The sequence below is a fragment of the Balaenoptera borealis genome (genome assembly GCF_965194805.1).
Source record: "Balaenoptera borealis genome assembly, chromosome: 9".
Taxonomy (NCBI): Eukaryota; Metazoa; Chordata; class Mammalia; order Artiodactyla; family Balaenopteridae; genus Balaenoptera; species Balaenoptera borealis.
This window is the reverse complement of record NC_138873.1, coordinates 19,572,786-19,585,479: the sequence shown is the minus strand read 5'-3', so window position 1 is coordinate 19,585,479 and position 12,694 is coordinate 19,572,786. Positions and strand designations below refer to the sequence as shown.

At 36.6% G+C, this 12,694-nt stretch overlaps 1 protein-coding gene across 4 annotated transcripts in view; it reads right to left on the bottom strand.

Moving 5' to 3' along the window:
• The window catches only part of SHPRH (SNF2 histone linker PHD RING helicase), a 126,191-nt gene that overhangs the window by 30,020 nt on the left and 83,477 nt on the right, over window positions 1–12,694 (bottom strand). Inside the window, exon 30 of one of the 4 annotated variants that reach the window (XM_082405430.1) lies at window positions 4,586–11,741. The exons of the other annotated variants lie outside the window; for them this stretch is intronic. Coding sequence (XP_082261556.1) covers window positions 11,645–11,741 — 97 coding nt within the window. The 3' untranslated portion in view covers window positions 4,586–11,644. Of the gene's footprint in view, window positions 1–4,585; window positions 11,742–12,694 lie in introns of those variants that run through there. 4 annotated transcript variants of the gene reach the window in all.

Genomic DNA, 12,694 nt, shown 5'->3' with positions numbered 1-12,694 from the left:
ATGCTTCTAGGTAATTACAATACCTGAACGGTGCTTGTCACAATAGATATTCAAAAAGAGGATAAATCTCTTCCCCTCACTTTCTTTATTTTTCATAGGTTAATTCTAACTTTCAACAAATAAGACTAATGTTGACTTTAATAGATTTATATCTAGACAATAAAAGTATCTGTTACCTGTTTTCCAAGCCATTAACTGACTTGAAGGCAATTTAAAAATGCATAGTATGGGGCTTCCCTGGTGGCGCCGCGGTTGAGAATCCGCCTACCAATGCAAGGGACACGGGTTCGAGCCCTGGTCTGGGAAGATTCCACATGCCGCGGAGCAACTGGGCCCGTGAGCCACAACGACTGAGCCTGCGCGTCTGGAGCCTGTGATCCGCAACAAGAGAGGCCGCGATAGTGAGAGGCCCGCGCACCGCGATGAAGAGTGGCCCCCACTTGCCGCAACTGGAGAAAGCCCTCGCACAGAAACGAAGACCCAACACAGCCAAAAAAAAAAAAAAAAAAAAAAAAAAAAGGCAAACAATTAATTTCTTTTAAAAGGCAAAAGATTCAATGCAATCCTGTATGGTTCCATGTAGAATAATTGCAAAGGGTGGGTGGGGATGTTAGTTTTAGTGTCTCAGTGGTGCTTATTAAAGGAGGGAGGGAAGGAGGGAGGGAGGGAGGAAGAAAGGAAGGAAGACAGAAGGAAGGAAGGAGGTAAGGAAGAGGGGAGGGAGGATGGAAGAAAGTTAGGAACCATTTAACCCTAGCTTCTTAAAGGCAGAGGCATCAGGTCCACTTATGGTCCTCTTGAGGCAGGTGAAGACGTTTTAGTGGGAAAACTAATGTCACAGAGTGATATTATATTAATGTTATGACATATTCAAATGTGTGGACAGACGCTGTCCACACCATAGTTTCAGAATGCAGTAAATACACATTTAAAACCCTTGAAGTATGATGTATCAAAACTTACAAGATTACATCCTTTTTTCTTAGATGATTTAATTGATAGGCTTGAAGGACAACGAAGGTGAGTTCTGTCATGATTAGCTGGTGTCCATAATGATAAAGACATCGAGTGTATTTGCAAATTCTCTGTCAGTGGATAGCAAATCTTTTGCTACATGGCAAAGTTGATTATACAATTACATTTCAATTGCTTTGAAATGTTTCCATTTATGTGTCCAAGGGCAGTCTTTTACTATAATACAAATATAATTCTTTCTGTGGCTCCACGCTGGCACTTCAATATCAGATTCAAATTTAAGAGCAAAATATGACAATCTTCCAAATATACTTGGCAAATAATATGGTCACCTAAATTTGTAATATCAGTGACACCACTTATTACACAATATTCTTTTTTTAAAAAATGTATTATTGTTGTTGTTATTTATAGGGGTTTACACAAGTTTTCTGTTTTTTTTTTTTTAATTTTTATTTATTTATTTATTTTTGGCTGTGTTGGGTCTTCATTTCTCTGCGAGGGCTTTCTCTAGTTGCGGCAAGTGGGGGCCACTCTTCATCGCGGTGCGCGGGCCTCTCACTATCGCGGCCTTTTTCTTGTTGCGGATCACAGGCTCCAGACGCGCAGGCTCAGTAGTTGTGGCTCACGGGCCTAGTTGCTTCGCGGCATGTGGGATCCTCCCAGACCAGGGCTCGAACCCGTGTCCCCTGCATTGGCAGGCAGATTCTCAACCACTGCGCCACCAGGGAAGCCCCCTACACAATATTCTTAATATTACAAACCAACAGAGCTTATACTAGTGAAGTAAAAGTCAAATATATGGAATTTTCCTTTTGATACATGGTCTGTGTTATTACCATGGAAAATGATTAAGTATTTCTTGACTTATTGTTCTCAATTTTGTACCCCCCAGAGATATTTGGTTATGCCTGGGAGCATTTTTGGTTGTCATAATTTTGGGGGTGGGGTATGCTAATAGCATCTAGTGAGTAGAGGCCAGAGACACAGCTAAACATCTTATGGAGCACAGGACATTCCCCACAAGAGTTATCTAGCCCAAAATATCAGTCAGTAATGCTGAGGTTGAGAATCCCTGACTGATGCCGTTGCTCACAGCTCATTCCACAGCTCACACCACAAATGCTTTCCTTTAGCTGAGCCTTACAGTTCAATTGTTCAACTCAATATTTGAGTGTCAAAGGAAGACTGGCACTATATTGCGTTTCTAGGATGGGAAGAACCCACTAGGTTGAAGTTATAAGACTTACAGTCATTAGCTGAGTTGGAAGACCATATGATTTTTTATTGGAAACTGGCAAGTGTGCCAGATTAAGGCTTTACTAAGAATATCATGAGGGTTAACGAGTCTTTGAAAGATAATAGTCACATTTGTTTCATGTCTAAGAACTTTATCTATGCATTCTTTATTCATTCCCGTCCCATGGCTATCTATTCAGTTGAGTGTCAGTTACAGCTAGCTATTCGAGATGCTCCACACACACACATTCTAACTGTGGCTGCCAGATATCAATGAGATTCACAGGCCCCCAGTACAATATTCTCGACAAAATATGCCTGATATTTTGAAGACCATCTGTCTCATTTTAATCTAGAATAGGCTCTGCTAAAGCTTTTGCATGCCAAATGACTTTTAAAAAACCAAAAAACCCTTGTGCTGTGTTAAAAAATGTTTTAAAATGTTTTTATTGAGATATAATTCATATACCATAAAACCCAGCCATCTGAAGTGTACAATTCAATTTTTTAAGTATACTCACAGAATTGTGCAACTATCACTACAATCTAAGTTTAAAATATTTTCATCATGTCAAAGAAACCTCATGCCCCTTAGCAGTCACTCCACACACCCCAGCACCCCCGGATCTAGGCAACCACTAATGTACTTTTTTGATTCTATAGATTTGACTATTCTAGACATTTCATATAAATAGGAGCATATAGTATTTTTACTACTGGTTTCTTTCACTTAGCATGTTTTCAAGATCCATCCTTTTGTAGCATGTCTCAGTACTTTTTTTCTTTACTGTGTCCAAATAATATTCCATTGTAAATATATACAACATTTTGTTTATCCATGTATCATCTGACCGACATTTGTGTTGTTTCCACTTTTGTATATTGTAAATAATGCTGATACGAACAAGTTTTAGGGTGGGGCCCTAATTCAATATGACTTGTGTCCTTATAAGAAGAGAGACACTAGGGGTGGATGCACACGGAGGAGAGACCATGTGAGGACACCTTCATCTTCAACCTCTAGCCTCCAGAACTCTGAGGAATAAATTCCTGTTGTTTAAGCCATCCAGTCTGTGGTATTTTGTTATGGCAGCCCTAGATGACTAATATTCCTAGGAATGGAATTGCTGGGTCATATGGTAACTCTATGATTAACAATTTGCAGAACTGCCAAATTATTCACATTCAAGTCATTGTATGGATGTATGTTTTCTATTCTTTTCAGTAAACACTTACGAGTGGCATAGCTGGTAAGTGTATGTTTAACTTTTTTAAGAAATGGACAAACTGTTTTCCAAAGTGGCTATACCATTTTACATTCCCACCAGCACTACATGAGGGTTCCGATTTTCCATTTCCTTGCCCAAACTTGTCATTGTTTTGATTATAGTTATCCTAGTGGGTGTGAAATGGTATTTCGCTGTGTGTCTTCTTTTTTAATAGAGTTTATTTTTTTAAGCCATTTTAGGTTCACAGCAAAATTGAGCAGCAAGTAGAGTGTTCTCAGAAACCTCCCACCCATCTCCACCTACCCCCAACTCTCCCACTATCAATATCACACATCAAAGTGGTAAATTTGTAACTCGTTACAATTGATGAACCTATTTTGTCACATCATTATCACTCAAGGTCCATAGTTTACATTAGGGTTCACTCTTGGTGGTGTAGACTCTACACAGGTTTTGACAATGTATAGTAGCACGTATCCCCCATTGTAGTCATCATACAGAATTGTTTCACTGCCCTAAAAATCCTCTGGGCTCTGCTTATTCATTCCTCTCTGCCCCTCCACCAACCTCTTCATTAGGGTTTTGATGGTTTTGATTTACATTTCCCTAGTGACTAATGCTGTTGATCATCTTTTCATGTGCTTATTGGTCACTTATCTATCTTTCTCAGAGGGGAGATATATGTCAAAGTGTACAAATTTTCAGTTATGAGTATGTACAGTATGATGACCATAGTTAATAATATAGTATTGTATACTGAAACTTGCTGAGAATGTATCTTAAGTCTTCTTACCACACAATGTGAGGTGATAGATGTGTTAATTATCTTATTTGGTATTTCACAATGTATATGTATATCAAATCATCACATTGTATACCTTAAATATATACAATTATATTTGTCAATTATTCCTCACTAAAGCTGGAAAAAAAAAAACCCTTAAGGTTAAAATGGCTACTGTTTGTACTGACTACTTGATAATCGTATTTGAGGGCAAACATGTTTAGTGATATTATATTGTGGCAATACAAAATATACATGATGTTTTTTGAAGTAATTTTATAGAACTCTTAGACTTCTTAAGATTTTGATGTTTTTGTTTTGAAATAAAAATATTTCTATTAAAAAAATCCTTTGCCCATTTAAAAATTGGATTATTTGTCTTTTTATTGTTGGATATCAGTGCTTTTTAAGGTCCAGCTTGCCTCCAACTGAAAAGGAAAACGACCCACGATTTTGTCTAGTATAAGAGACACACTATAGTGTCTTATCCTGAATGGTAGTCTCCTCAGCAGGTTTCACGGTTTCTTTATATCTGGGATCCGCTGTTGCCTTGTGATTTCAGGGCAGAGGCACCGCTTTTCTTGGCAGCTGGATTCATAGGAGTCCAAAAGAAACAAATAGCTTTAGGCAATTCTCAATCAATCTTAGATAATAGTGTAACCATTCGTTCCTGATATCACAATCAAAGAACAGATTCAAACAGCACTTCTTACAATTAAATATGAAACACACAGGAATAGTGCAGTTATAAGAGAAGTATTAAATTATTTCTCAGTGTTTATTAGCTAGTGCTCTTTAACGGACAGGACGCTTGCAGATGTTTTAGTAACCCACACAACTCTGCTCTGGTGTGGACCGTGTTTACCAGTTATTCCAACCAATTAAATTCAGCAACTATTTACTGCACACCCAAAGAGAGGCAATGCCTTTTCTACTGAATTCACTGAATTCTTTGATAAATTTTTAAAAAGAAATAGTTGTATGTTTACTAACTTTTTAGAAGAGCAAATAGCACCCTCCCTTTTTTGTTATTTATTATTCACTTGGCTAAAGAGATTCTGGAACTTAACACCACGTATTCTGGGAGAAAGAAAAATCTAAAATGGAAAATACCACAGTGCTTCATCTACAAGATTTAAAAGAGCCTTAAAGTTCACTTGTACTTAAAATCTTTCAGAAACGATTTCACTGTCTCCTTTGAGAACTCATTTTGTGTTTAAAATTTCCTTTCTCATGGATAATCAAAATCATGCTGGATGCTTCAGGCCTGTCCTCCTCTGCATTCAGTAGACTAGCTCCTCCCCGCTGACATCTTAGAAGGATGAAATTCTTCACACCTTCTTTGCCTGATAGTTTAGTAGCTCCCATATTCACTTACACAGATGACATGTGACTGCCATATAAATGGATGGGGATAAAGGTGTTGGTGTTGATCTGCATATTAAATAAGAGGAAGCTTAATTTCTCCTTTATAAATAACCCTCCACTCTGTGTAAGTTCCAATATCTTCTTTCCACATCTTAATGGATTTCCTTGCCTATCCCTAGAATGTGTACATGCCACACCAGAGGCCACGAATGAGCCAATGATACTCATAAACTGTCCTTTTTTTTTGGGTGCAACCTTTATTCTTTGATGTTTAAGTCACGGCTAAACACTTTGGGGTATATGTTTTCTTAGAAACATTACGATGCTATTTAAAAGTGGTAGCATAAACCATATCACCCATTTGTTTCCCCAAGGGTAGTGTATGAGTCAGAGTTCAACCAGAGAAACAAAACCAGGGTTTATGGCAAGGTATTGGCTTATGTGACCGTGGAGGCCAGTTAGGCAAGTCTGAAGTCCATAGAGTAGGCTATCAGGAAGGGCAGGCTGGAACTCTCAGGCATGAGCTGAAACTGCTGTCCACAGATGGAATTTCTTCTTCTGGGAAGTTTCACTTTTGCTTCGAAGGCCGTTCAACTGATTAAACCAAGCCTGCTCAGGTCATCCAGAATAATCTCCCTTAAAGTCAGCTGATTACGGACTTTAATCATACCTGTAAAACACTTTCACGGCAACACACAGTGTTTGATTGGATAACTGGAATTACAGCCTAGACAAAATGCCTCATAAAACTGGGCATCACAGGAGACAAGTATCTCTGCGGTCATAGAGCAGTCACAGAATATCAGTTTACTTTGTATTCATACGGAGATGGCTTTTGGTTTAAGGTCAGCTGTTATAAGCAACCTCAACCGTTTAATTTTTTTTAAAACAAAGTGTAAGATGCAAAATTAAATGGAACTCCTTGTTCTACAGTCTACCAGACTTGCTGTCGCTGTGTGGGTAGACTTCTTTCTACAGTAGGTCTTTGCCTATGATCAATAAAATTGTGTATATAGCAACTTTCCACAAACTGGGCTAGAAAAATTTAGCCCATTCCCTGCCTTGTTCTTGATGAGGAGACATTGAAGATAATTTAAAAATAGGCTATTGTAGTTGTTCTCAAAATTTTTGGTCTCGGGACCTTTATGTGCATCAAAATTATTGCGGACTCTAAAGACCTTTTGTCTTTATGGGTTACGTCTTTGCCAGTTTGGGCTGCTACAGAACTCTCTCCAGGGAGCTGCAGACTGTGTACAGTTTGGGGGGCTTACCCTCTGAAGCTCATCTGGGAAACCTCTTCCTCCCAAGGGCCCACTGACTCCAGGTTAGGACACTGGGTGGGGGTCTGATAAGCACCCTTTTACGTGATGGTGAATAAACTGCTCTTCCAGTACCTAGACATACAGTTTTAAAACCAAGGAGGAAAAGAACAAAGAGGAAGGAAGGGAGAGAGAATTAAAAAGTGGTTTACTCAGTAAAGATCTTTATGGTGATGCTTGAAAGACCAAAGCCATTTAAGTAGGAAACGTGCTAAGCTTTTGCTGTATGTATATGGAGAGATCATGAGTAAAAGTAATCCCCCCTTAAAAACAACTCACTGCATAAATTGGATGTCTACTTAATTGAGTCGTCGTTAACAACTTGATAGGAAGGTGAAGTGCTATGTGACATCTTTACTTGTACTGTATCATGCTGGTAGACAATTCTCTGGGAAGCTGAATGAGTTCAGGGTAGAAACGGTCACCTGCAGCATATAAGCAGTAATCTGATTATCAATTAAAAAGTGAAAAGCACTGAGGAAGTTTTACTTAAACAATATTCCACACTGATGCTTTTAACAGTTTAACAGCTAATCGTTTATAAACATTCTAATACAATAAAGCGAGATCAGGCATTAAAATACATTCCCTTTTAAAACACAGGTTTGCACTGAGCAAAGAAGACAATATTCTGTGACAGCCAAAGGAAAATATACTCAGTATGGTCAACAAACAGTAGTGTTTTCATTTTAGTTAATGGACATTTTTACAAACAGTCTGGAAAAAAATAACTGCGTGTAGCAGTCGTTTGGGAAGCAGGGAAACAAAGGGGCATAAGGTGCCTTTATAATTCTGAGCTCAGAATTAGGGATGTGGCAAATATACACTAAATGGTCTTGAAAGAAAATAAGCGCAGGCCATCTCAGTAGATATACCCAAAATATATTATTAATAAAGTGAGGAGGAAGTAGTTTCTAAGGAAATCTGGGCGCAAATGTTTGCTCTGTAAGACACGGAGAGTTCAGGGATCAGAACCGTGAGGCATACAAATCACGGATCTGAAAAGATCCCATGTGTTGAAAATAGGTCCTCGCTCAAAACTGTTCCTTGAATAGGCTCTATCAAGGATGTGGCACATAAGAGCAGGCTTATTAGGAGACAGATACCAAAGGGGTTTGGAGAGGAAGCTCTTTAAGTAAAGGCTGAAGGTATGGAATATCTGAAAGGCAGAAAGCAAAAGTTACCTAATAATCTAATAATAATAATAGTCACCCATACAAAGAATCATTGCACAGATAATGGAGGTTAAATTTTATTTCTATTTTGCAAGGAAAAAGCATATGCTGTAGTACAAAGGATTTGGTTTCATTATAGCAAAGTCAGTTTTAATGGACAAAATCAGTCTTGAGAGTCACTGATATTAAATAACGGAATAGGGTTAAGGGATGGTACGGGAACTTCAAAGACAAGGTATGCACGTCTCTGAAACGCTGACTGAAGGCATGGGGAAGCTGGAGATGCCCACTTTGGTTCCAGCCAAGTTCTCCTGCTATTTTCTGTATGTGATACTGTCTGTTATTCAACTCAGAGGCAACACCATATACCCACTGTGAGAACTGAATTCCCTTTGGGGTTATCAATTACTCACACAGCCTTCCTCTAAAGGAAGGCTTGCAAGTGGTTCAAATTCAAGCCTTATGTGGGATAGTGTTTATATCACATTCACAATGTAACAGAGGTACATGGAAATTCTTGTAAGTTACATAAAATACAGAGTTGATTGGTCCCACTTTGAAGAAGCATCATTGAAGATTAGATTTCCTTTATCAGAGTAGACAGGTTTAAAACACATTGCTTGTACTGTACCGTTTTAATAACATTTCATTTTTATATTGATATGCCAGTTAGAAGTTAAGAAACGGCGTATAATTGTGGGAGTTCGTTTAAATTCTAGAAAAACTGAAAGATACTTTTTATTCAGCTTAACTAAGCCTGAGGTCTTCTAGCACAGGTGATTTTTGCATTTCTCGAAGATTATCCTGTAGTTTAATAAACATAAAGAACTCAAGCACACTAAATCTTGGGAGGACTAGTAAACGAGAGCAGAAGATTTAAAAGACATCATTTCTTCCTTGGTCCACTTAACAAGGTAACTTGAGTTGATGATTAATCTTGCATTGTTAAATTCAAATCCTAAATATTTTGACAAGTATCGTTAAGTTTGATAACTGTTTACAAAGAATTTGTGGTTATATGTTGAATTATCAATGTAGAGAGTTTTCAGTTTGTTGTTATTCGTATGATATGAAAGGGACCAATCCCTAATATTGTATCGCTAAAACATGGGCCATTCTACTGAGATCACATGCAGAGAGAAAAGTTGAAGCTGCAATAGACATAGTAAAGCTACCTGGGTTTGAAGCAAAAGACTAAGGAATTAGGTGTATGTATTTCTCACTGTATATAAATAAGTCTTTTCAGTCCTAGTCAGCTCACCTGGATTCCTTTAACAGAGACGTGGCCCCAAATCCAAATGCATTTCAGGTCTCTAAGGACTCGAATTACCTCATTTTTTTTTCTCACTGGTTCATTAATAAAGCATCCATTTAAGAACAACTATTTATAAGTATAGTGACATTTCAGAGAATATAAAATGATGGAAGGAGGAATCAAAGAAGTCCTTTGTTTGCAGCCAAGATGTGGGGACTAGATCTGAATTTGTTCTGAACAATCATTTGGGAGAAGTGTCACAACAGTTTTGAAGAAATAATAAATGTCTATAAAATATAGGCTTCTGTGGTATAAACAATTTTGACACCTTTTGTTGAGAGACCAAAACAAACAAAAAACAAAAACCACGCAGTATGTTCTATGGACCAGAAATAAAATAAATCCCCAAATTTCAATTTCCACTAAAATATTTATTCAGTTGATAATATTTTACAGAAATAAATAAGAGCAGGTTTTCTCTAATACAGATAGGTATATTTATATTTTTATATTTCTTTTTTTTACAAAATTAAAGCATATCAAATTGTTTTCCCTAAAACTGTAGCGCAAAAAGGAATACTAGGAAACAAACAGAAAGAAATACTGAAATATGTTCATCATTAAATTATAACCATGGGCCTTCTGAATCTCAACAAGGTATATGATTTAGAGAAAGAACATGAGATTTGCAGTCAGGGGACCTTGGCTCCACTGTTTACTTGCTGTGTGTCATAGGCACATTTCTCAATATTTCTGAATCTCAGTTCTCTACCTTTAAAACAGCAATGATATTAATTATATCAACTTCACAGGACTGTTGGGCAAATTAAACACGTGAATCTATAGGAAAGCTCTTTATAACATGTAAAGAGCTACAAAAATAATAGTTCTGTTTAATATTTCATATAAAAGAATCAATGCATATCTTCCTTCAACTGAAGAAAATAAGCACCAAAAATGTGTGTGTGTTTTCTTCAGTTGAATTATGTCACCCTATAAACCAGAATAAGAAAATGCACCTTAACTAAGCACCAAAGCCTCTCGGACAAATGTGATCCAGGGTATATTTCTATTACAGTTTTCTGGGCAACTAAGTAGGAGCTAATGAGTCCTGAGGGTCATCTAAAACTCTGAAGGCTCAAAGAAAACAAATCAAGAACATCTGTATTACATCAAATGGCTAGGATACAACAAGCTACTCCTTATTTAGCAATTTCAAAGTCCATTAATTCTTCACAGAAGAAGAAACACTAGGTTATTATCACTTGCAATTATTTGCTTATGTGAATATGACATTCTCTTGTTCCAAAGATCAAATACTAGTCCTTGAGGAAAGTACTAGTGGAATGAAATAACAAATCCTATCATAAATTTAGATATTAGTGGTTAAAAGTCTAGTTACACAAGAACATGGGAAAGGAAAAGAACCCAGGACATTAGTATAATAGCGATAAAAAAACCCCTGCCATATTGCCATGTTATAATGATAAGAACTGAAATTATAAACATCGCAATATTTACAGATACATCAATCTTAAAACAGGTAAAAACTCAGTAAGACAAATTAAAAGTAGAGAAAGCAGTTTAGATAATTTTAAGGAAAGTAATAAACATCAATACACTTAGAAAGGCTAAAGTTAACTGCTTACACTGATAATACTTAACATAGAATAGAAATACTTAATGTGTGCAGTGTTTTGATTTTTAGTGGCAAGATACAGAGAAAAGAAATAATTGCCTAATATTAACTTATTGTTAGGAGTTGCATTACTCTAAAGTTACTATTTATGGAGTTACAGTCTATATCTACTCAAAGAACTAGGAGCTAACATAATTCACCATCTTTTAGAAATATCACTAATAAGATATTGGTGAATCATGTGCTAAAGATACTGAAGGCTCTTTCAAAAATGAGATCTAGTTGGTAGAGTATACCAAGTCATGTACAACTAGACTAGTTGACTTACTCTGTTATTCTAATTCTTTTTAAGACTGATCTTACCAAAAGAAAAGTACACATTACCTCTCTTAATTCCCTCAGATAGAGGTACTCTTGGGAACAAAAATAAATATTTTATTGGGAGTGTAAAATTAAAAATCTTTATAGGCTATTGTGGAAACAGTATATTGGAAAGGACTCAATAACTACTAGGACACTGTACAACTGAAAAAGAAATAAATTCATTCAACTAAGAACACTGTTTACTGACATCTATTGGATTGTTTAACTTATAACTTTATTCTATAAACTATGAAAAATTTAAAACACATTAAAGTCTGTGGATTGAATCAAGTGCACTTCATTCGAGGTCTTCAGTTTCTTTGGTAAATAGGTCTGCCAGATCAGCCACGGTCAAGACAGAGGCCTCGGAATGTTTCGCTGATGGGTTTGTGTGACTGCAGGATTTTGCAAGTGAGCAGAATCAGAAAGAAACCCCAAGGAATAAATTATTATATTTGTCTTTATATACTGTCTGGTCTTATAATAATAATATAAGACATAATAGTACAATAATATTATATTCTTATATAAGAACATACTTGTTCTAAGTTTTTGTAATTGAGTCATAAGAAACTCCTGGAAGAAAGTAGGCAATGGGATCATTATTACAACTTGTTAAAATTAGTGAAGATTTCTATATACCATTTTCAAACTTGGTCATAAAATGTCTTTCTCTGCACAATTAATAAAACAAAGGGACAAAACCCCTGCCAGCTAGTACTAAAGCTCCCACCTTACAACTTACCTTCTTAGTATCCAAAGTTCATTTGTTTCAAGAACAATTCAACAGCTCTTTTAATTGCTGTTTTATTGAGGCAGCTTAAATATAAGCACTGAATTCTGTGACACATGGAAACACCACTAACAAAAAGCCTTCATGTTTGAGGCAAAAAGCTCTTGTGGTAGCCTTTCTTTCCCACAGACCACCAATGAAAGAAAATTTCTGGTTTCCAATGGCTTCTTTGCTCTGCAAAGTACCTCTGTGGAAACAATCCCTTCTAAGGCAATCATCTCTTCTGAGTGTATCTTCCAATCATACCTATCTCACAAGGATTCAGTTAGGTATTAGTTTATGTTTCAAAATGACTTTAAAGAAAATAAATTAGGAAATAAATGTTAGGAAGTTTTATGATTCCAAACTTAAGTTTTCAAAATTAAGGCTGTTCTGGTCTCTCTGCTTCTGTTCTGCCTTTGAAATTAATGCCACAATTACCAGCCTAGTTTTAAGTCCAGACCTTTCTACCTGCATGTGACTAACCAGTGTGATGTATCAAGCAGCGCTCTAAATTTCATGTTACAGCTATCAGACTAAAGCTTTTAGGTTGGGCATAAAGATAGATTCCATTTA